Below are 23,999 nucleotides of genomic sequence, written 5' to 3'. Positions count from 1 at the left end.
AAAAATTGGGATGGTAATCTTCCCCAATTGGTGTTGGATGTCCTTTCTTTCTTTATACCCTTTCCTCCCATGCCTAGTTGCTTTCTTCATCTCATAATAGTCCCTGAAAGTCAGATCTACATTTATAACAAGGCTTAGAGCATAGGATGCATCATAAAATCTTGTCGTTTCTTCCTCTAGATTAGGTTGTTCTTCCCCAATACCTTCAGGTGTTTCCTTGTCAAGAAATTCAGCCCTGAAGGCCATGGTATTAATTGAAGCTCTCCCACCATTAGCTGAAGCTTTTTCACCACCAACTGAAGATTTTATTCCACCCGGACCGCTGCCTTCAACATCATTCTGAGCAGGCCTATCAATACTTAGTTGTTGTCTCATTTCTCTTAAAAGTTGAACCATCTCCCTCATGGCATCCCTCATGCTGGTATTAATTTCTCTAATCTCCCTAATGAAATCTTGGGGATTTGCCTCTTCCCTATCACCCATTGCCTTCTTCTTTTCCCTTTGATTGTATATATCACTGATCCTTGTCACTCATCAATCCACAGGCTGGCAGAAAGGTGGCTCTGATACCACTGAAAGATACCAGCTTGTATTTCTCAATAGAACAGTAAATCCATAATGATATTTTTAGAGAACAAATTAAAGCTTTGGTAACCCAGATTCAATCTATTAAATGTAACATGAATGCTTCTACATTTACAATAAACAGATCTATAGGAAATACTTTGTACAGCACTCTTGAGTCAATAGATAAACTGAAAATATTCATTAAAAGTGACCACAGATAATGCTTATCTGAGATATCATTCATTAACCAACTACATTACATACTCCAATAGCCACAGGCTGCATACATGAACTGAAGCAAGCATACTATCTGAAATCTTCTCTTACACGATACTATAGCCCAGCAGCGGTGAACCGATAGCACTTCCTTCCTTGTGTTTAGAGGCACAAGCAAGCATATGATGGTCGCAATAGGAAGTACCTTGAATAAACTGTCTCTCGATTATACATTCAACCACTAGCATTGACATTAGGGTTCCTGACACAAGAAATAAATCAGCTGATTGCCATACTAAATAGAGGCTGGCAGGGATTTCATCTCTCCAGGCGAAAAGTACTAAGGGTTGTGTCGGAATATCTGACTGCATTCGTTTTAATGCATGAAACAATAAAATCTTCGTTGCTTTCCCCTACCACAGCACACACACACGCACACACAATCCAAGTTCGGCCCAAGTAAAATTGCCACAAGGCCAGCTTGGGGAAAGTTGTTATAACAAGACAAGTCGGCCCTTGGAAAAATTATTAATAATTACATTTATTTAATTCCACCGTGCAAGTTGGCCTAGGGAAAAACTATTCATAATTTTAACAATTTATTTATTTAATTAAAAATCTTAGCAAAAATAGCAAGGTCGACTCAGTAGCTCTAATCTGGGACATCACAGTGAAACACTTGGTATGCATAGTCTGGCTCTAAAATCCCATACATAGCTACACTAGAAGATTAAAAAATCAGACATGAAACCATTCCTAATTACAAAACCATGAATCTTGTTACTCTATATACACTATTCCAGAAGATGCCTTAAACCTATCCAGATCTACACCACTTTGCATCATGTGATAAAACAGCCACATGGCTTCTGCATGATAAGCAGCATGCTCTATAATTATAATAGTCCATGTGAAAAAATTAAGTTGGGTTTTACAAAAGAAATGAGAAGCCATTGAAGCCTTGAATGTGTTTAAAATCAAGCAGCAAAAGGAGAGAAATGTGTTTCCAATCTGGAAGCATAAAACTGTAAACACTGCAGGAGATCATTGAAATGACTGTTTGTGTTGCAGATGGTGTTTCACACATCTGGTAACTACAGTTTTGAATGCTTTTTCTTTAGTTAATAGAGCAAGAGGCAGGGAGGGTAAAGACCCATTCCAAACTATTAAAAAACATGTTTTTTAATACCAAGGAAGCAAAACTTCAATGACATATTGTCTTGGAAAAAAATAGCCTTGGTCGTTTTTTTATCAATTATACAACTTGAAAATAATTGGTTTTTGCATGTTCATGCTTTGGGTTTATACATTCTTACACACACAGAAGAACAGTCAATCAAGACTGGTTTATGGATACTGTTAATGTCTTTTGAAAATTATTACTGTACTGTGCAGGTAAGCATCATGATGAGACATCTATCATTGCCCTCGGTAGCAAGCCTCATAAATAACCTTCGTTGTCATGGTTTGTTTTTTCTTTCCTTATTTTTTCATTGGTATATATATTATGTACACGACAGACTACTACAAATATGGAGTTAGTTTTTAACACATGATGCAGTTATCTGAAACCAATATAAGATGAGAAGCATGAATTTTGCTTGTGTCCAGCTCTGACCTGTATGGAGCTCTAGGATATCAATTCTATATGCAGAAACTCTCTCTTTCACAAGACAAGCACATATGAATCTTGCCGTGCAGTAGGAAAAACAACTTTGCACCATCCTTTACCCATGCATTTTTTCCTTTTTATGTTTTTATAATTAGAATTGTTACTCTATTGCAATAAGCACATGTAATGAGAAATACAGAAAATAGAAATAAGACATGGATAAGCAGATAATTGCAGGTGGGATAAGTAGACGTGCATTATGCAAGTCTTTCCCTATATGCATTTCCTGTAATCAACCCTCCAAGTCCAATCAAATATGATGCCAAGTCTTTCCCAAAAGGAATATCCTGTAATCGGCCCTCCAAGTCCAAATGCAAGCTGATTAAATTAAGGACCAAGTTCTCACATTATAGCCCTATGCACTCACAAACTGTATGATAGTTGTTTCAAATGCATAATGCCATGTTTTCCTTGTATATGTGACATAGGAGCACTTTATCTAGTATTAATATCCAATTGAGAGTCATCAATGATTTCCATCTAAACTTACTGGCTTATGATAACAGCAGCATCTAAATGTATTTTGAGTAAACCCATCCTAGAATAATGGGTTTAGAATATGGATAATATTGATATTTCTTCTGTTTTGATTTATCGTTAATTTCCAAGTAACCTTACTGGCTAACATTAATAGCAGAATCTAATGATGTTATGAATGAATACAAAGTAACAAACCCATCCTAAAATTGTGGTTTTGGATAATATTTTTATACTGAATTCTTGAGGCTTTAGTTGATTGTGATTATTTGCAGATCAAGACAGTATTTGAATTTAAATGGATTGGCACAGGGGTCTCTTATGTCAATTTTTGACTTGGCATGCAGATCAAATCTCATGTGTCTTATTGTTGATTCACTCTGATGTACACAACCTCAGGACCTCAATGGCTCTTGAATACATGTCCACTATGGTAGCTTTTATAGAGCCAATTGCTCCTCTACCTAGAGATTCACCTGAATTGAAAAGCCATCCTTACAATCTGGCTGCCTTAGAAGAAAACTTAAAAAGAGGGAGGTTTCGTTTACGTATGAAACGCCGAAATGGGAGAGTTCAAGAACAGGTCAGCTTCTTAATTTAGTGATACTGTCTTTAATTCTAATATGTACATAGTTGGTGAGTTGTCCAATCTTCTGGATTCAGATAGAAGAATTTATGCTGGAGCAGGCAGATGTGAAGTTTTCACCAATTACACATGGGAATTTGGTTCTTAGAGGAAGTAGTAATATTCCACAGGTTAGTTGTGTTTGCACCATGCCTCTTTAAGAAGCACACATTGTTTAATGTTATTGAGTTGTTAGTATTGCCGCTACTTCCTTTAGTTGTAGCTTTCAATCTGCACAAGGCAGTTTATCTGATCTTGCTTACCTTTCTTAAATTTAGTTCAATGCTACCAATTGTATCTATGCCTTTCTAGAAGGAACCTTGCAGCATTAGAGTGGAAATCAATCCAGATGGTGTGATTATCCTTCATTATTTTGCAAAGGTTCTCCATTTGCATGGTAAATATTATTCTTGAGCTAAAAACTAAGTGCAAACAATATGGCAGGTCCAATTCAATCTTCAATTGACAGAGAGGGAACGTCAGGACCGTGCAAAAGTTACTCTTCCATTTGAGCACCAAGGTAGGGTGGGGGATGTGTGCACTTTAACATTAATGGTCATGGTAGAAAATAATCTTTTAGCGGAACTGTTCTCTCTTTTTACTAGAGATTCACTTTTAAAGGATGAAATACATCAGATTTTTTGTTTAGATCTCCTTGTGTATTTTCTGATGTGGGATGCTATTTGTACTCAATGGCGTGTGTTGTATTTAGGAAATGGCAAGGAGATACATATCTATGATGGAAGAAAAGGAAGTACTGAATGGAAAGCTTCACCTGTTTCAGATTCTCAAGAAGCTACTAGGAATTCAGTTATTGCTTCATCTGTTACATCAAAGGAAGGGGGAAGAGGTGAGATACATTATGTGCGAGATTCAGATGATGAGGCACCTGATTCTGATGAAGATCCTGATGATGATTTGGATATCTGAAGATCAAAAGAAAACAAAAAATAGTTTTGATATTTTGAGATTCGATATTAGTAATTTTTGATTGATCAGGTCAGAGAAGGCTCAGTGTAGAGACCCCTTTTAGTGTTGGGTCCTAAGATAAAGGGTTTCATTTTTACACCACGATGCCAAATCATTGAGAAAACCAGCCAGGGAAGATAGGATCGTGGGATGTGTACCCTACCCTATCTTTTCAATTCAATGTTAATGGCAAAAACGTGCATATTTTCTTCCTTGCAGAGCAAATTGTGCGTGAGAAAATTTCGTCAAGAACTATGTAGTTTATTGGTTTGCAGGTTTTGGTGTGATAGGAGATCATAATCTTGAAGGAAGAAAATGATTAAATAATTATTGTGAATTTACAAACTTGCTTTCAAAAGCAATAAAGGAAATGTAACTTATCGTGTAAACCTGATTAAAAATTGGCAAAAGGGCTGATATACTGTTATGATCTTTCAAATTGAGTACAGGGAATGAATTTTGGTTTGAGGCTAGAAAGTTGATGGTGCCAAGGCCTTCTGCTTTGAAGCTTGTATAGCATTATAATAATTTGAATCTTGGTGCCCATGATTACTAACCGATTACCCCAATTGCCATACGTTTTGGAGTTAAGCGTGAGCTACTTCGAAGGCTATTTCTAGTTGCAAATTCTAGTACTCCTAAGGTGCACCTAATATTTGATTAAAGCCAATTTGAACCTGAAAATATGCAACAAGTGATTCGGCAACTTGAAATAGTTTGAATAAATGTCAAACAAATCTCTCATCGACCTAAATTATAGGTACATGAATATCACATCTTTGACATCACACCTAACATTGCATCCGAACAATACTCTAATTTTATGTCGATATTATCACTACACTAATTTACCAATTTTGGCACTTTTGAGACCGGACGTGGCTAATCTCCACACACAGCAGTACTTTTCTAAAATCTACAAAACACAATAGATTTTCGCCAAATTTTCAGTAGCTAAATCTTCATGATCTGCATCCCCATTGCTGTAAAACCACAAAAAATCGGGTTAAAAAACACCGTGATTTGCAGATTTGAGAGTTTTTTTATAGTGCTATTTTGTGTGGAGATTAGCCGCTAGCTTTGACAACATCTTAGTTAAATATAACCACATGCTCATATTATCTCATTCTCAAATTTTCAAATTAATTAAATAAATTATATTTATTTAATTAAACTAATTTTTGTCTCTCTGTATCACCAATTAATTAAATAATATTATTAATTGAGTATTAGTCTTAAGTCCAACTTCATCACTTAATAAATAACTAAATCCATTTCTCTAGTCTAATTCCCACTTTGTTATTTACTAAATAAGTCAAAACCCATTTTCCTCTGTGCACCCATAATTAAAATTAAGAAATTATACTTCATCATCTACTTTTACAAAATTGTTGAGGTTCATTGAATCTAGAAACTTATTCAGAATTCAAACTACTTTTACATCACATACATTCATTTGAATAAGATAATTACACCCCTCCATCTTGCCACACCAATTATTTTAACAAGACACTCAATTTTAACACTTCATATGCAATCTCAATTGTTCATCCTCTTAACTTGCCTTAGATGCAAAGAAATGGGACTTGTTTGGACTCTCCTCGACTTGGCGAGTCCTAAGTCAAGTCACCCTCGACGAGTCTTGGGGGGAGTCTGGTGGACTCATCGAGTCCCTTGGGATGGATTTGACCCAAAAAGTCAAACACAAATATGAAAAAAAAAACACAAAAAATTAAGTTTTAACTTGCTTTTTTCTACTTATATTTCCTTTATATCCCTAAAATTAACTTCATTTCATTTTGTTGGCAAAATAAGAGAAAAAAGAGTTGTGAGGAAAAATAAGAGTGCATTGTAGGGCAACTAGCAAGGAGGTAGACGAAAAATCTATCAACAAATCACATTCGTTCAACTTATACTCACATTTGGTGCATCAAGAGCTCTCTACCACAATTGGAAGGAGTTTGCATTTCATTTCAATTTTGATCTATGAGGTAAGTTTGATTTATTTTGTGTTTTTAAAGTAAAAACTCCACTGTTTTTTTAACATTTCAATTCTTTTTGGAACAAAGCCTACATTATTTTTTGGAGAAAACCATTCATTTTTTCATATTAGTTTAATAATTATAAATGGCAATTTATATATGTTCATTTTTTTGTAATTGTGTTATTGGAGCAACTTTGAGCTTTTCATATGATAGTTTTCACAATGTCTACTTTTAGAATCCCACGGCTTGGAAACATGTTGAAATTGTTCCTAGGCAAAAAAAAGGGGGAGACAAAATGTATATATTGTAGAACAATTTTTCATGGAGGCATTAATAGATTGAAATACCATCTTGCCCACATACCCACCCATGATGCTGTGGGATGTGATCCACCTCTTAGGGTTATTTGTGAGGTGCAAGTGCAATTATAAACATTTGAAATGCAATTTTTTTTTTTTGAAAAAAAGGCACAAGGAGGAGTTGGCGTGTATTGGTGGTGTTGGAGAGGCTTCTTCCATGCCCCCATTTTGTCTCAGTGCTAGTGCTTTTGTTAGTGTTGGTGCTAGTATGAGTATTAGCATTGGTCCTAGAGTCCCTAAATCTAGGATGGATTCATATTTTGTGTCATGCATTACTCCTAGTTTCCAACCATGGCTTGAGAGCATGAGTTGGAAAAAAAAGGTACATAATGCAACTAGATGTGCAATTGGAGACTTTGGTACTATTGCACCATTTCATTCTATGCAATTAAGTAATTCTTTTTTGTTTGATTGTGTTGCCCCCACATTTGGCATACCTAAAATTTAAATTTCAAATCTATCTCAATGTCGAGTAAAGGTCCAATGAGTGTTTATGCGTAAGTAATGCGCACGTTGTCCAAGGTCATTACTAGTCAAAATATGAAAAATGGAAGATTTTTGAGAATTATCATAAATTGAGGAAAATCAGTTGACAGTTAGGATCTAAGCGTCATTTTGTATCACATGGCCAACTTTCATTTGAACCCAGTTCATACTTCGTCATATTTTAAACTTTCAATTTTTGGTGTCTGTTACCCCAAAATGATTAAAATATCTCATCCTAGGCTTCGTCATGAGGTGTAAATAATCATGTCGACCTATTTCCCTTCCATTGACGCGTAGTTTGAATTTCAGGGTCTAACTCCCTACCGTTTGAAAGTTATGTCATTTTCTCCAGCCAAAGCGATAAATTTAAAATATTTAAATTATTTCTCAAATAATAATTTAATATTTTAAATTATTTCAATATGTCTGGTCAATTGCGATAGAAAATCGTCTTCAGAAATCGGTGGCATTCTTCCTTGATTCATTCTCAATGAAAAATGGTTTCCAAGGTGTAAACGATAGCTCATTGAAGCACAAGGTTAGAAATGCTCACTTTTTTAGCATTCTTAACCTCGTTTCTCAACCTTTTGTCAAAAAGGTAGCATTTCTAACCCATATTTCTAACTTTTAATGAAAAAGTAAGAAATGCTCACTTTTTGAGCATTTCTAACCTCATTTCTTAACCTTTCGGGTCCCACTTTGTCAGAAAGGTTAGAAATGCTAAAAAATGAGCATTCTTAACCCTTTTTCATAAGAATTTTTTAAAAAAAGAGAGGAAAAGAAAGATTCAAATAGAAGGATTATGAACATCATCAATGCACTGAAAGAAGCATGGACATACCTGAAATGGAGTATGGATGCGATGTGTGGAAGGCGTAGATTGTCAAAATGAATGAATGCCTTTAGCTGAGGTTGAGTTAATCTGACACAATATTCATCAAGGCATAAGAGGATAAAGGAATCGCGTCAGATGTTGTAGTCGCATCTACTTTGGTAAACAATACACATCATGCTATGAATGCAAACCATGGAACCATAGTTCAAGTTGTGATTTGCCTCGAATCATATGTTTGAATAACTGCAAACCGTAAATGTATGATAAAGCGGTTAGTTGTTTTGTCAAAGTGCAATGGCTCTGATAGACAATACACGTAACATGTTTGAATGTTGCAGAATGGGGAAGAATAGACAATATCCATGAGATGCTTGACAAGAATACCATGTATGCTGCAGATTATGGATGCACAGACAACACATGTAAACTGTTTGACATAATCTCTCAAAGAAACATCTCTTTGGCAGGCGTTAATCCCAGAGATGTGGTTTCATGACATGCGGTGATGCACAGACAACGCATGTGAACTGTTCGACAGAATTCCTCCAAGGAATGTGAATCAAGTGACAGACAACACACATGATTGAATTCTTCAAACATGTTCTTTCCTGACATGCGTTGCTTCCAGCAATGTGGTCTTAGGAAATGCGATGGTTGCAGGCTATCCACAAAATGGAATGGGGTATTACATCCATCAAAAGACAATGCACGTAGAGTGTTTGGCAGTAGTTAATGACATAGACAAGGCATTTAACAGTTTGACAAACTGCCTCAAGGAAATGTGTCCCTCGACAAATGCAAACCATGGAAGCCTTGACGTGGCACATGAAATGTTTGACAGAATATCGTGGCAGACATGAATGCACCATGGAAGAACATACAATGTACGTGAAATGTTTGACAATCCGCCTCAAAAGAACTTTGTCTCCCAACGAATGTAGACCATGGAGGCATTAACGTAGCACGTGAGGGGAATAAATGAGATCTCTCCAAATACAATAATCGCTGGATATACCCAAATTGCCAATAGACATCCATCTACGCATAATAATGGAAGAATTGCGTAGGTGTTGTAGTCACAACTGCTCTGGTAGATGAGGTTGCAAATCCGTAAGTTCACACAAGACACGTGAAATTATATGACAGGGTGCTCCAAAGACATGTAGTGGCAAGTGTAAACTCGAATTCCACGATTGGTGAATGGTGATTTATTAGAGCATGGTTATAATTGCAGCTACTCTGGTATTCATAGATGCAGATTGCAATGCATAGGCACCGTGCATATTTGTTTGACATAAAACATGGCATTATGTGGAGCGTTGGATAGCATGGGACTTGTTTGGACTCTCCTCGACTTGGCGAGTCCTAAGTCAAGTCACCCTCGACGAGTCTTGGGGGGAGTCTGGTGGACTCATCGAGTCCCTTGGGATGGATTTGACCCAAAAAGTCAAACACAAATATGAAAAAAAAAACACAAAAAATTAAGTTTTAACTTGCTTTTTTCTACTTATATTTCCTTTATATCCCTAAAATTAACTTCATTTCATTTTGTTGGCAAAATAAGAGAAAAAAGAGTTGTGAGGAAAAATAAGAGTGCATTGTAGGGCAACTAGCAAGGAGGTAGACGAAAAATCTATCAACAAATCACATTCGTTCAACTTATACTCACATTTGGTGCATCAAGAGCTCTCTACCACAATTGGAAGGAGTTTGCATTTCATTTCAATTTTGATCTATGAGGTAAGTTTGATTTATTTTGTGTTTTTAAAGTAAAAACTCCACTGTTTTTTTAACATTTCAATTCTTTTTGGAACAAAGCCTACATTATTTTTTGGAGAAAACCATTCATTTTTTCATATTAGTTTAATAATTATAAATGGCAATTTATATATGTTCATTTTTTTGTAATTGTGTTATTGGAGCAACTTTGAGCTTTTCATATGATAGTTTTCACAATGTCTACTTTTAGAATCCCACGGCTTGGAAACATGTTGAAATTGTTCCTAGGCAAAAAAAAGGGGGAGACAAAATGTATATATTGTAGAACAATTTTTCATGGAGGCATTAATAGATTGAAATACCATCTTGCCCACATACCCACCCATGATGCTGTGGGATGTGATCCACCTCTTAGGGTTATTTGTGAGGTGCAAGTGCAATTATAAACATTTGAAATGCAATTTTTTTTTTTTGAAAAAAAGGCACAAGGAGGAGTTGGCGTGTATTGGTGGTGTTGGAGAGGCTTCTTCCATGCCCCCATTTTGTCTCAGTGCTAGTGCTTTTGTTAGTGTTGGTGCTAGTATGAGTATTAGCATTGGTCCTAGAGTCCCTAAATCTAGGATGGATTCATATTTTGTGTCATGCATTACTCCTAGTTTCCAACCATGGCTTGAGAGCATGAGTTGGAAAAAAAAGGTACATAATGCAACTAGATGTGCAATTGGAGACTTTGGTACTATTGCACCATTTCATTCTATGCAATTAAGTAATTCTTTTTTGTTTGATTGTGTTGCCCCCACATTTGGCATACCTAAAATTTAAATTTCAAATCTATCTCAATGTCGAGTAAAGGTCCAATGAGTGTTTATGCGTAAGTAATGCGCACGTTGTCCAAGGTCATTACTAGTCAAAATATGAAAAATGGAAGATTTTTGAGAATTATCATAAATTGAGGAAAATCAGTTGACAGTTAGGATCTAAGCGTCATTTTGTATCACATGGCCAACTTTCATTTGAACCCAGTTCATACTTCGTCATATTTTAAACTTTCAATTTTTGGTGTCTGTTACCCCAAAATGATTAAAATATCTCATCCTAGGCTTCGTCATGAGGTGTAAATAATCATGTCGACCTATTTCCCTTCCATTGACGCGTAGTTTGAATTTCAGGGTCTAACTCCCTACCGTTTGAAAGTTATGTCATTTTCTCCAGCCAAAGCGATAAATTTAAAATATTTAAATTATTTCTCAAATAATAATTTAATATTTTAAATTATTTCAATATGTCTGGTCAATTGCGATAGAAAATCGTCTTCAGAAATCGGTGGCATTCTTCCTTGATTCATTCTCAATGAAAAATGGTTTCCAAGGTGTAAACGATAGCTCATTGAAGCACAAGGTTAGAAATGCTCACTTTTTTAGCATTCTTAACCTCGTTTCTCAACCTTTTGTCAAAAAGGTAGCATTTCTAACCCATATTTCTAACTTTTAATGAAAAAGTAAGAAATGCTCACTTTTTGAGCATTTCTAACCTCATTTCTTAACCTTTCGGGTCCCACTTTGTCAGAAAGGTTAGAAATGCTAAAAAATGAGCATTCTTAACCCTTTTTCATAAGAATTTTTTAAAAAAAGAGAGGAAAAGAAAGATTCAAATAGAAGGATTATGAACATCATCAATGCACTGAAAGAAGCATGGACATACCTGAAATGGAGTATGGATGCGATGTGTGGAAGGCGTAGATTGTCAAAATGAATGAATGCCTTTAGCTGAGGTTGAGTTAATCTGACACAATATTCATCAAGGCATAAGAGGATAAAGGAATCGCGTCAGATGTTGTAGTCGCATCTACTTTGGTAAACAATACACATCATGCTATGAATGCAAACCATGGAACCATAGTTCAAGTTGTGATTTGCCTCGAATCATATGTTTGAATAACTGCAAACCGTAAATGTATGATAAAGCGGTTAGTTGTTTTGTCAAAGTGCAATGGCTCTGATAGACAATACACGTAACATGTTTGAATGTTGCAGAATGGGGAAGAATAGACAATATCCATGAGATGCTTGACAAGAATACCATGTATGCTGCAGATTATGGATGCACAGACAACACATGTAAACTGTTTGACATAATCTCTCAAAGAAACATCTCTTTGGCAGGCGTTAATCCCAGAGATGTGGTTTCATGACATGCGGTGATGCACAGACAACGCATGTGAACTGTTCGACAGAATTCCTCCAAGGAATGTGAATCAAGTGACAGACAACACACATGATTGAATTCTTCAAACATGTTCTTTCCTGACATGCGTTGCTTCCAGCAATGTGGTCTTAGGAAATGCGATGGTTGCAGGCTATCCACAAAATGGAATGGGGTATTACATCCATCAAAAGACAATGCACGTAGAGTGTTTGGCAGTAGTTAATGACATAGACAAGGCATTTAACAGTTTGACAAACTGCCTCAAGGAAATGTGTCCCTCGACAAATGCAAACCATGGAAGCCTTGACGTGGCACATGAAATGTTTGACAGAATATCGTGGCAGACATGAATGCACCATGGAAGAACATACAATGTACGTGAAATGTTTGACAATCCGCCTCAAAAGAACTTTGTCTCCCAACGAATGTAGACCATGGAGGCATTAACGTAGCACGTGAGGGGAATAAATGAGATCTCTCCAAATACAATAATCGCTGGATATACCCAAATTGCCAATAGACATCCATCTACGCATAATAATGGAAGAATTGCGTAGGTGTTGTAGTCACAACTGCTCTGGTAGATGAGGTTGCAAATCCGTAAGTTCACACAAGACACGTGAAATTATATGACAGGGTGCTCCAAAGACATGTAGTGGCAAGTGTAAACTCGAATTCCACGATTGGTGAATGGTGATTTATTAGAGCATGGTTATAATTGCAGCTACTCTGGTATTCATAGATGCAGATTGCAATGCATAGGCACCGTGCATATTTGTTTGACATAAAACATGGCATTATGTGGAGCGTTGGATAGTATACTACATAACACGCAATAATGGAAAGACATATTGAAAGTCCAAATGAAGTGGATGTAGACAAAGAAGTACCTCAACATAACTTATTACTTGGTTATTCATCAAAGCTAAAAGTTTCAAATTCTCATTTGTAAAAGTGATTTAACTCACTTATTGTAACTAAAGGTTAGGAAGTTGACCTTTTCTGCGCATAAGTGTGTAAGTTATTAACTCTTTGAAATTCACGCAGAAAAGAGTTAGTTATTAACCCAGGAATAAAGTTAGTTACTAAGGTGGTTATTTTGGGAAGCCTATAAATACAAGGCTATTTGTAATGTAGTGGGAGACTTTGGAAAGAGGGAAAAACTCGGTTGGAATTCTAGGAGAATCTTGTAATGATATTTTGATTTGCACTATGTATAGAAAGGATTTTGGACTTGTATATTTCCAAAAGGATAATGAAGGATACGTCTTAGTTCGTGTGTTCTAAATGTATTCACATGTTATCATTGCCAATTTCTCGTATGTCAAATTGGTAGTCTTTTTATGCATATGTGATTTGTATAATTGATGTGATGATGCACAAGCAAACTTTGGTATCTCAGTTTGAATGTGTCGAAGTATCTTATCTCTGCGTATGTTGAGATTTGTCATTCTTCTTTATCGTCATCTCATGGCTAAGCATATTACGTTATAAACTCCCCTTTGTAATTTGTTGCAATGTTGAGAAATCTCAGTTGATGATCGTATGGCTATTGTTGGGGTTTCTATCTTTATTTCTTGTTTAAGTTCTATGTTTTATCCTTTATGTACTTTCAGGTTAAAAGTACACGAAAATCCTAAACACCCCTATCATACAAGGGAGTTGCCCCTCTCAAACGCAGAGGAAGATCGTGTTCACAAAATGATCTCTCCAACTGTTGGAATGTTTGTCATTGCTTATTGGGCAAACATGGTTAGTTTTAGGTAAACGGCCACAGTGACAAATTTGTTGACCAACAGATTTTTGGCGGCTCTGCTAGGGAGTGAGCTACCAGTGTGCTTTGTTCCTCGGAAATTTCAAGGTACCTTCTTCAGAATGAAGGTTGGCGACTCTGTCTGAAAGATCGAATTTAGAATAATGGTTTGGTACAAAGGAAAGTTGGAAAGTGATAGTGAAAGTGATGATGAAGATTATATATATCCAAAGAGGCAAGTTCCTGATGAGCCCATACAAGTCGACTTCTTGAAGAAATTTTATGAATAATGCAATTTACTCCTGATAATATTCATCCCTCTTTATGTCAAGTGTTGCAAAATATTGAAAAAAAAGGATGGAAAGGAGATCGATTTTGTTGCTTATGATCATTTACCCAAATCAACAATCAAGAAAGATGAAGACAAAAGTGACATTTCTTCTGTACAAATTGTTCAACTGAATCAAAGTCATGATGAACCCGAACATATCAACTTCTTGAAGAGTTTCAACAGTGGAAAGAAACTTGATCCTCATAAAATTAATCCTTCTCTACTCCAGACTCTACAAAAGATTGAGGAAAAAGATGGAAGGGAGAACCACATTTTTGCTAGTGATTGTATTCTTGAATCAACAATGGATAATAATGATGATGCTCATTCTCCTCCACTTATTTCTCAAGAAAATCAATTTCTCAATGATTCACATATCAAGTTTTTGAAAGGCTTCTATGGAAATAGGAAACTTGATCATGATAAAGTGCATCCTTCTCTACTTCAAACATTGCAAAAGATTGAATGAAAAGATGAGAATGAGAATCTTTTTCTCACTGATATAAATTCCTATGAGAAAAGTAATGAAAGGAGCTCATTAGAGTGTGTATATGTAGAAGAAGATGAAGTCACATCTACTTGTAAGAACACATGTCAAGAGAAAGATCTAAAGGTGAGTGAGATAGAGAAAGAAGATTGAATTGAAAAATGCCATGAGCACTATGAGGATCGTCATACCAAAGAAAAAGTCTTCTATCAACTTGAAAATAAAGAGCTTGAAGATGATGAATCAAATTCTGTCTAGACATGCATACTACCCAAGCTTCAAGAAAATGTTGAAGAGGAGAGGGATAAAGAAGAATCTCCTATAGTTCTCATTCCAACTTGGTGTCTCAATTCCTCTGACGATGACTTCCTATGTGGAGAAGATATTCTCATTCATCCATCACTAACAGTTGAAGATGAAAACTTTCCCAAGGAAATCAAAGGTATGATACCTAATGGACAACCTTGTATGGATATGACCAATGGAGAAGCACCCATAGGTATTTTTTTGCAAACATATTCCTTATCTTCAAAAATGGATACTTTTACTACACTCCTAGATCAGTCTCAAGTGAAAGAAGTTGAACCATCAAGCATTCACTCTTTATCATACATGCCGCATGAGTATGAAGTTTTCAAATTCCATGAAGAGTGTGATGAAGAGGAATCATTGGGACAAGAGAACACAAAAAGTAATACAAATGTCTATGAGCAAGTTGAAGATGAAATCCATGTAGGAATAACAACAAATGTCCCTATCTTGATGGAATTGCAATCTACACCTTATGAAGTATTCAAGGTTCAAAGCAATCATCCTTTCGAATCTTTAAATCAAGAAGACACCCCTTCTGGGAACTGTACCAAAAATGTAGAGATAAATGAGGTAATGGATGATCTAATGAAGGAAGCCCATGAAGTTAATTCTCATCATGTTTATATTCTAGATTGGTGTTTGAAGGCTTCAAGTGATGACTTCTCCTATGGTAAAAGTGTGTACCTCAATCCTTTGATTTCAGATGAGTGTATTTCTAAAAGTGATTTTCAAGTTGATACTCAAGAACAATATTCAATGGTTATGTCAACTCAAGTTTCTTCACATTATAGATTATATGAAGGTTTTCCAATTCATGGGTTAATTTGTTGCAAACCAGACTATCAGAGGGATCTCCAGATAGAGGATATAGGTAGGCTTGAGAATATGCCACAAATTCCCAATAATGTTCAAAATGGTACCCAAATCTTTCAAGAGAGTCTGCAGATTTATGACGAGAGATGGTTGTTTGGTTCATTGCTCAAAGATATTTCTCATCTTCTACATGTTGATCTTGCCAGCCTGCTGAGCTTACAGGTATCACATGGATGTACTCCACTGTTCCGCAAATGTGTCTATTTCTCTTAGCCGGTGAATGGTTTTGTATGATAATCATGGAGAGCGTTTAGGTGGGCTTTGCCTACCATGTACATAATTTAGTTAGAAGTTTTGTTGTGTTCATCCCATTTTTGGTTTGTGTCTGGTTTCTCCAGCTTTTCCCTATGTTGTTTTCTCTGTGAGACTGTTGCCCAATGAGTAGTGCACTAGCCTACAAACCAGAGATTTGGGTCCATCCTGCGTCCTTTGCAGTCCTTGTCCCCAGTCAGAGCCAGCTGTTGCCCCCACATTTGGCATACCTAAAATTTAAATTTCAAATCGATCTCAATGCCGAGTAAAGGTCCAATGAGTGTTTATGCGTAAGTAATGAGCGCGTTGTCCAAGGTCATTACTAGTCAAAATATGAAAAATGGAAGATTTTTGAGAATCATCTCAAATTGAGGGAAATAAATTGTCAGTTAGGATCTAAGTGTCATTTTGTATCATGTGGCCAACTTTCACTTGAACCCAGTTCATACTTTGTCATATTTTAAACTTTCAATTTTTGGTGTCTGTTGCCCCAAAATGATTAAAATATCTCATCCTAGGCTTCATCATGAGGTGTAAATAATCATGTGGACCTATTTCCCTTCCATTGCCACGTAGTTCTAATTTCAGGACCTAACTCCCTACCGTTTGAAAGTTATGTCATTTTCTCCAGCCAAAGCAATAAATTTAAAATATTTAAATTATTTCTCAAATAATAATTTAATATTTTAAATTATTTCAATATGTCTGGTCAATTGCGATAGAAAATTGTCTTCAAACATCGATGGCATTCTTCCTTGATTCATTCTCAATGAAAAATGGTTTCCAAGGTGTAAAGGATAGCTCGTTGAAGCACAAGGTTAGAAATGCTCACTTTTTGAGCATTCTTAACCTCGTTTCTCAACCTTTTGTCAAAAAGGTTAGAAATGCTAAAAAACTTGAGCATTTCTAACCCATATTTCTAACTTTTAATGAAAAGCTTAGAAATGCTCACCTTTTGAGCATTTCTAACCTCATTTCTTAACCTTTCGGGTCCCACTTTGTCAGAAAGGTTAGAAATGCTAAAAAAATGAGCATTCTTAACCCTTTTTCATAAGAATTTTTAAAAAAAAGAGAGGAAAAGAAAGCTTCAAATAGCAGGATTATGAACATCATCAATGCACTGAAAGAAGCATGGACATACCTGAAATGGAGTATGGATGCGAAGTGTGGAATGCGTAGATTGTCAAAATGAATGAATGCCTTTAGCTGAGGTTGAGTTAATATGACACGATATTCATCAAGGCATAAGAGGATAAAGGAATCGCGTCAAATGTTGTAGTTGCACCTGCTCTGGTAAACAATACACGACGTGCTTATGAATGCAAACCATGGAACCATATCTCAAGTCGTGATTTGCCTCGAATCATATGTTTGAATAGCTGCAAACTATAAATGTATGATAGAATCGTTAGTTGTTTTGTCAAAGTGCAACGACTCTGATAGACAATACACGTAACATGTTTGAATGTTACAGAATGGGGAAGAATAGACAATATCCATGAGATGCTTGACAATAATACCACATATGCTACAGATTATGGATGCACGGACAACGCATGTGAACTATTTGACATGATCTCTCAAAGAAATGTCTCTTTGGCAGGCGTTAATCCCAGAGATGTGGTCTCATGACATGCAGTGATGCACAGACAATGCATGTGAACTATTCGACATAATTCCTCCAAGGAATGTGAATCAAGTGACAGGCAACGTACATGACTGAATTTTTCAAAAATGTTCTTTCCTGACATGCGTTGCTTCCAGCAATGTGGTCTTAGGAAATGTGATGGTTGCACGCTATCCACAAAATGGAATGGGGTATTACATCCATCAAAAGACAATGCACGTAGAGTGTTTGGCAATAGTTAATGGCATAGACAAGGCATTTAACAGTTTGACAAACCGCCTCAAGGAAATGTGTCCCTCAACAAATGCAAACCATGGAAGCCTTGATGTGGCACGTGAACTGTTTGACAGAATATCGTGGCAAACATGAATGCACCGTGGAAGAATAGACAATGCACGTGAAATGTTTGACAATCCGCCTCAAAGAACTCTGTCTCCCAACGAATGCAGACCATGGAGGCATTAACGTAGCAAGTGAGGGGAATAAATGAGATCTCTCCAAATACAATAATCGCAGGATATACCCAAATTGCCAATAGACATCCATCTATGCATAATAATGGAAGAATTGCGTAGGTGTTGTGGTCACAACCGCTCTGGTAGATGAGGTTGCAAATTCGTAAGTTCACACAAGGCACGTGAAATTATATGATAGGATTCTCCAAAGACATGTAGTGGCAAGTGTAAACCCGAATTCCACGATTGGTGAATGGCAATTTATTAGAGCATGGTTATAACTGCAGCTACTCTGGTACTCATAGATGCAGATTGCAATGCATAGGCACTGTGCATATTTGTTTGACATAAAACATGGCATTATGTGGAGCGTTGGATAGTATACTACATAACACACAATAATGGAAAGACATATTGAAAGTCCAAATGAAGTGGATGTAGACAAAGAAGTACCTCAACATAACTTATTACTTGGTTATTCATCAAAGCTAAAGGTTTCAAATTCTCATTTGTAAAAGTGATTTAACTCACTTATTGTAGCTAAAGGTTAGGAAGTTGACATTTTCTGTGCATAAGTGTGTAAGTTATTAACTCTTTGAAATTCACGCAGAAAAGAGTTAGTTATTAACCCAGGAATAAAGTTAGTTACTAAGGTGGTTATTTTGGGAAGCCTATAAATACAAGGCTATTTGTAATGTAGTGGGAGACTTTGGACAGAGGGAAAAACTCGGTTGGAATTCTAGGAGAATCTTCTAATGATATTTTGATTTGCACTATGTATAGAAAGGATTTTGGACGTGTATATTTCCAAAAGGATAATGAAGGATACGTCTTAGTTCGTGTGTTCTAAATGTATTCACATGTTATCATTGCCAATTTCTCGTATGTCAAATTGGTAGTCTTTTATGCATATGTGATTTGTATAATTGATGTGATGATGCACAAGAAAACTTTGGTATCTCAGTTTGAATGTGTCGAAGTATCTTATCTCTGCATATGTTGAGATTTGTCATTCTTATTTATCATCATCTCATGGCTAATCATATTAGGTTATAAACTCCCCTTTGTAATTTGTTGCAATGTTGAGAAATCTCAGTTGATGATCGTATGTCTATTGTTGGGGTTTCTATCTTTATTTCTTGTTTAAGTTCTATGTTTTATCCTTTATGTATTTTTAGGTTAAAAGTACACAAAAATCCTAAAAACCCCTATCATACGAGGGCGCTGCCCCTCTCAAATGCAGAGGAAGATCGTGTTTCACAGAACAATCTCTCCAACTGTTGGAACATTTGTCACTGCTTATCGGGCAATCAGGGCTAGTTTTAGGTAAACGACCCTAGTGACAAATCTGTTTACCAACAGATTGTTTTAAAATTTATAGTTTGATTTGTCTCATGAACTTTTATGTTTACATGTATGTCAAATTCAAATTTAAACTCTCAATTTTACAATACTTATTTATTTTATTTGTTACATGTGTTAAGTCCCCTTGTTGGCAAAACATGGTTGATGCAATAGCTCTTTGTGGGGTGGGGTTGAAAGCCCACATTGAAAATGACTTAAAGGACCCAATTTTGACACAAAAGGCATAAAAGTCACAATAGAGGAGCAATTCTTGGTATGGAGCAAGATCGGTTGTACCATTATGACTAATGGTTGTATCAATAGAAGAAATATGACATGCTAAATTAAGTTGTCTCTTCCACAGGTGATTGTAATTTTTTCAATGCAGTGAATAATCTGAATTTGATTCAGTGATTAATAGTTTTAATTTATGCTTTATTGAATCATTGCTTTTGCTCCTTTTTCAGGTGGCATCGTGTTCATCTAGTCAATTAATGTTTCAGGACATACAACAAATGCCACATTCATTTGTGAGGCTTTAGAGGAAGTCCTACTTGAGGTGGGCGAGGATAATGTGGTTCAAGTGGTGACTGATAATGCAACAAATTATGTTGTTGTAGGTAGATTATTGATGGAGAGGCACCCAACAATATTTTGGATTGCATGTGCCATCCATTTCCTTGACCTCATATTGGAGGATCTTGGCAAGCTTCCATGGATCAAAACATGTGTGGATAGGACCAAAAGTATTTGCAAATTTGTATACAATCACACATGGGTCCTTTTCTTAACGAGGCAATACACGAGGTGGAGGGAGTTGGCCCATCCTTACATCAGTACATTTGCTACTAATTTAATCTCATCACAATCCTTGATTTAATCAAAGGAAACTTGAAGCATATGTTTGTTGGTGAGGAGTGAACCTCCTCATCCTATGCTATGACCACTGCAAGGATTGATGTGACAAATTGTTATTTTTATGAGCTAAGCTTTTGGGCACCTTGTGCAAATATTATGAAAGGAAAATTTAATTCTACATTATGTTTTAATTTTTATTCATATTTTTATTTTATTTTCTTATTTTCGTTCACACTTAAGTTAATGTTTAACAATATTTGTGTTTCATCGAGCCTTTGGTAGTTCTCCTATGAGTTGTTGATAAGGAGAAGTCCACAATGGGCTACATATATAAGGGCATGGATAGGGTTAAGGAGGCTATTAGATCCATCTATGAGGGAGTTGAGGGTAAGTATCGTCTCCTTTGTAAGACCATTGATAGGAGATGGAACCTCTAGCTTCACAAGACACTCCACGTAGCCACTTATTTCCTCAATTCAACATTCCAATTCCACTCCAATTTTAAAGTGGATGAGGAGGTTTTTAACGGGCTCTGCTCAGTGATAGAGCGAATATCACCCGGTGATACCAGCCATATATTCCATGAGATAGAGGCCTTTAATAATGTACAAGGAGAGCTCTTTTCTCATCAAATATGCAAAGATAGTAGGACAACATTATAGCCAGGTACAAATATATTTAAGGGCATAACTATCCTCTTTTTATATTATTATTAAATGTTGAAACTTGAAACTTAAAGTTGGAAACATGATTCATTTTTCTCTTTTTCTCATCTTAGATAGATTGTGGTAATTGTTTGAGCAGCAAACCGTTAGAGGATTGCCATTCACATTTTGAGCCAACCACATAGTGCTTCGGGCTGTGAGCATAGTTGGAGTATGTTTAAGCACATACACTCCAAGAGGCGCAATAGACTATTTGTGGAGAGGTTGAATGATCTAGTCTATATTCATTTCAACCTTAATATTAGACATAGATATGTTTTTTACCATGACTCCACCCCGATCAATCTAGAGGAGGTTGATTAAGAATCTTAGTGGATCACTAAGGCTACAAATCCTATCTTGAGTGACAAGGACCTTGATTTGGGTTGAGTAGTCAAATAGAGAGGTTGAGGTTGTAGCCATGGTAGAGGAAGATAGAACGTGAGTAGACACAGGCACAACTGACGTTGGTGAGGGTGGCATGGAGTCACAGACAGAGGTTATGGTTGTTGCATCATCTAGGACCTACCTTAGAGGTCTTCGCAGGAGGGATGTAGGCTCCTCTAAGCCATAGATCTGATTGTTTTAATATTTGTTTGGAACATTTGATGTCATAGATTTCATATTCCATGAGTTTTGTATACGTTTGACAATACTTATATATCTAAGTGTATTATTTCTTTCTGCTACAATTTGTGTTTATACTTATGTGATCGATGTATACTTGTGCATGTGATCAAATTAGCTTCTATTTGATTATTTTATTGTGTCTATAAGGTTTATTTAATAAAGGGTGCGTGAAACAAGTTTTAAATCCTTAAAAATCTCTAAATTTCTTGGATTTTTCACTTAGTATGTGTTTTTTTTTTCTAGAGTCACCTTCACTGAGTCCACATCAAATCAAAGTCTCATAAATTTTCTTAGAAGACAACAAGGTTTACCTAACCACTCTCAACCCTTCATTTCAATCAAATCTAGGTCATCCATCTTTATATCAACACAAATATACTATCATCCATCACCAAACTTATTTTGATGGATTTACAATTTGTAGGTACATGCTACTGAAATGTCAAAAGAATTTTCATCAAATTCTCATTAAATCATCAACAACATAGGTGCACAAATTTGAATCTTGGACAACACATGACCAACATTTGAGAGCATGTCCATTCAACAAGAAGGTAAATTTTCTTTGAGTATTTGTTGGCTTTGCATTTTTAGCTTAATTTGAGTTATTCTTGGGTTTGGAGTAGGTATCCTATAATTTGTATATTTTCTTTCATGTTTTACTCCAAATATAATGTATACATTTCTAGCACACTTAGTAAGACCTTTTGTCCTAATCTACCATTGGTTTTGTAGGTTTTTAAAGGCTTGATTTTGTATATTTTTGGTCAATGTTTAGCTCAATGTTTGTGTCATGTTGCAATGTTTGTGTCTAATTAGCATTTTTATAACCTTTGAATTTTTTTAGCATTTGTTTCTCAAATTTTGGCTTGTGTAATGTTTGTGCATTATTTTGCAAGGTTTCCACTTAATGCATCTTGGGGAAAAAAACAATCATGTTGCTCATCTTTTGTTTTTAGTTGTGATTAGTTGCGCATGCTCTCGTTTTGCACCTAATGCAATCTTGAGGACAAAAAGTAGCTCTTAACTTGTGTATTGTAATGTTAGTTTGTGTATGCTCTCTTCTTATGCTATGTGTGATATTAAGGATAATAAATGAACTTTTTTTTTTCTTTTTTCTATTTCTAGGGGCTCTAGTGACCTTGGAAATGAGATTTAATTACCAACCAAAGCTTGTGTTTTGATGGGCTATACGTTTTGGGTTGAGTTGGATTCTCCTTTACAGGTTTCCAATTTAAGGAAGAGAGGGGTTTCCCTCATGAGCCACACCATCAAATAACATCTCTAACTCAAGGACTTGGGCTTCAATACTTTTGGTTATATCAAGGACTCCCATGGTGAGTCTTATTTAAGCCTAGCATATGAAGCCATTGACCATTTGACACTTGGTGATGCACCAATAAGTGATTGGCTTTTTGAAGTTACCTTATACTTTTGAGGACATTATAGTAAGCTATAGTTACATTCCTAACCCTTTTTAATTAGCTTTATGAGATATTGAGCTGACACTATTTATGACCAAGTAAAATATATTGGTGAGCTCACAAGAGAAACACACCCACATGGTTAATATAAGTTGTTTTCTTTATTTTCCTCTTTGTGTGAAGCCTATTCCCGATCAAAGCAACACAAAAATCATGAATTCATTTCACTTTTATGAGCCCCTTTATCTAGATCAAGCCAAAAACCCTTTTGAGCATGTTGACCATGCTAGCCTTGTACAATCAAGCAAATAAAGTGATGCTAAATATGGCTTGTGTAAAATTGAATAAGGTCATGCCCAACTAGATCACCTACTTAAAGACAAAGATGCCATGGGTAGGTAGGTCCCTCATAAGAATAAAAGTTGAACTTGAGTTAAACATGTAGATCCTAATCTATTATCCATTGAGTCTTCTAATCTAAACAATTCACATGTTAAACTTCACAAGGGAGAAATTAATCTACCATAGGAGGATACTTTGCATAAAAAATAAAGCCAAAACCAAGAAGTGTTTGAACGACTCTAAACCTTAAATAAACAATAAGCACCTTAGCTTCTCATGTGAGTCCTTCATCACCCCAACCTTCATAGCCTAATTGACAATCCAATCAATTCAATCAACCCAACTTGGATATGAAGGATGTTTTCTAAGGACTACAAGTGAGGAATAATCATAAAGAAAAAAATAAAGGAGTTGTTCCACACCTCTTCTCAAAATTTATCGTTCTTTAGCAATCATAAACATGATATTGACAGAATTGTTGATTCCAAACCC

At 35.9% G+C, this 23,999-nt stretch overlaps 1 protein-coding gene across 2 annotated transcripts in view; it reads left to right on the top strand.

The window, feature by feature from the left end:
* LOC131031148 (elongator complex protein 5) overlaps positions 1-4,992 on the top strand; it is a 107,185-nt gene extending 102,193 nt beyond the window's left edge. For both annotated transcript variants that reach the window (XM_057962188.2, XM_057962187.2), the window contains 5 exons: positions 2,179-2,248; positions 3,280-3,515; positions 3,596-3,688; positions 4,002-4,077; positions 4,270-4,992. In XM_057962188.2, coding sequence (XP_057818171.1) covers positions 2,179-2,248; positions 3,280-3,515; positions 3,596-3,688; positions 4,002-4,077; positions 4,270-4,487 — 693 coding nt within the window. In that variant the 3' untranslated portion in view covers positions 4,488-4,992. The remainder of the gene's footprint in view (positions 1-2,178; positions 2,249-3,279; positions 3,516-3,595; positions 3,689-4,001; positions 4,078-4,269) is intronic.
* Positions 4,993-23,999: the final 19,007 nt, after the last annotated feature.

The sequence above is a fragment of the Cryptomeria japonica genome, chromosome 7, assembly GCF_030272615.1.
Source record: "Cryptomeria japonica chromosome 7, Sugi_1.0, whole genome shotgun sequence".
NCBI lineage: Eukaryota > Viridiplantae > Streptophyta > Pinopsida > Cupressales > Cupressaceae > Cryptomeria > Cryptomeria japonica.
Note: the sequence above shows the minus strand (reverse complement) of the source record. Positions and strands in the feature narration are given on the sequence as shown.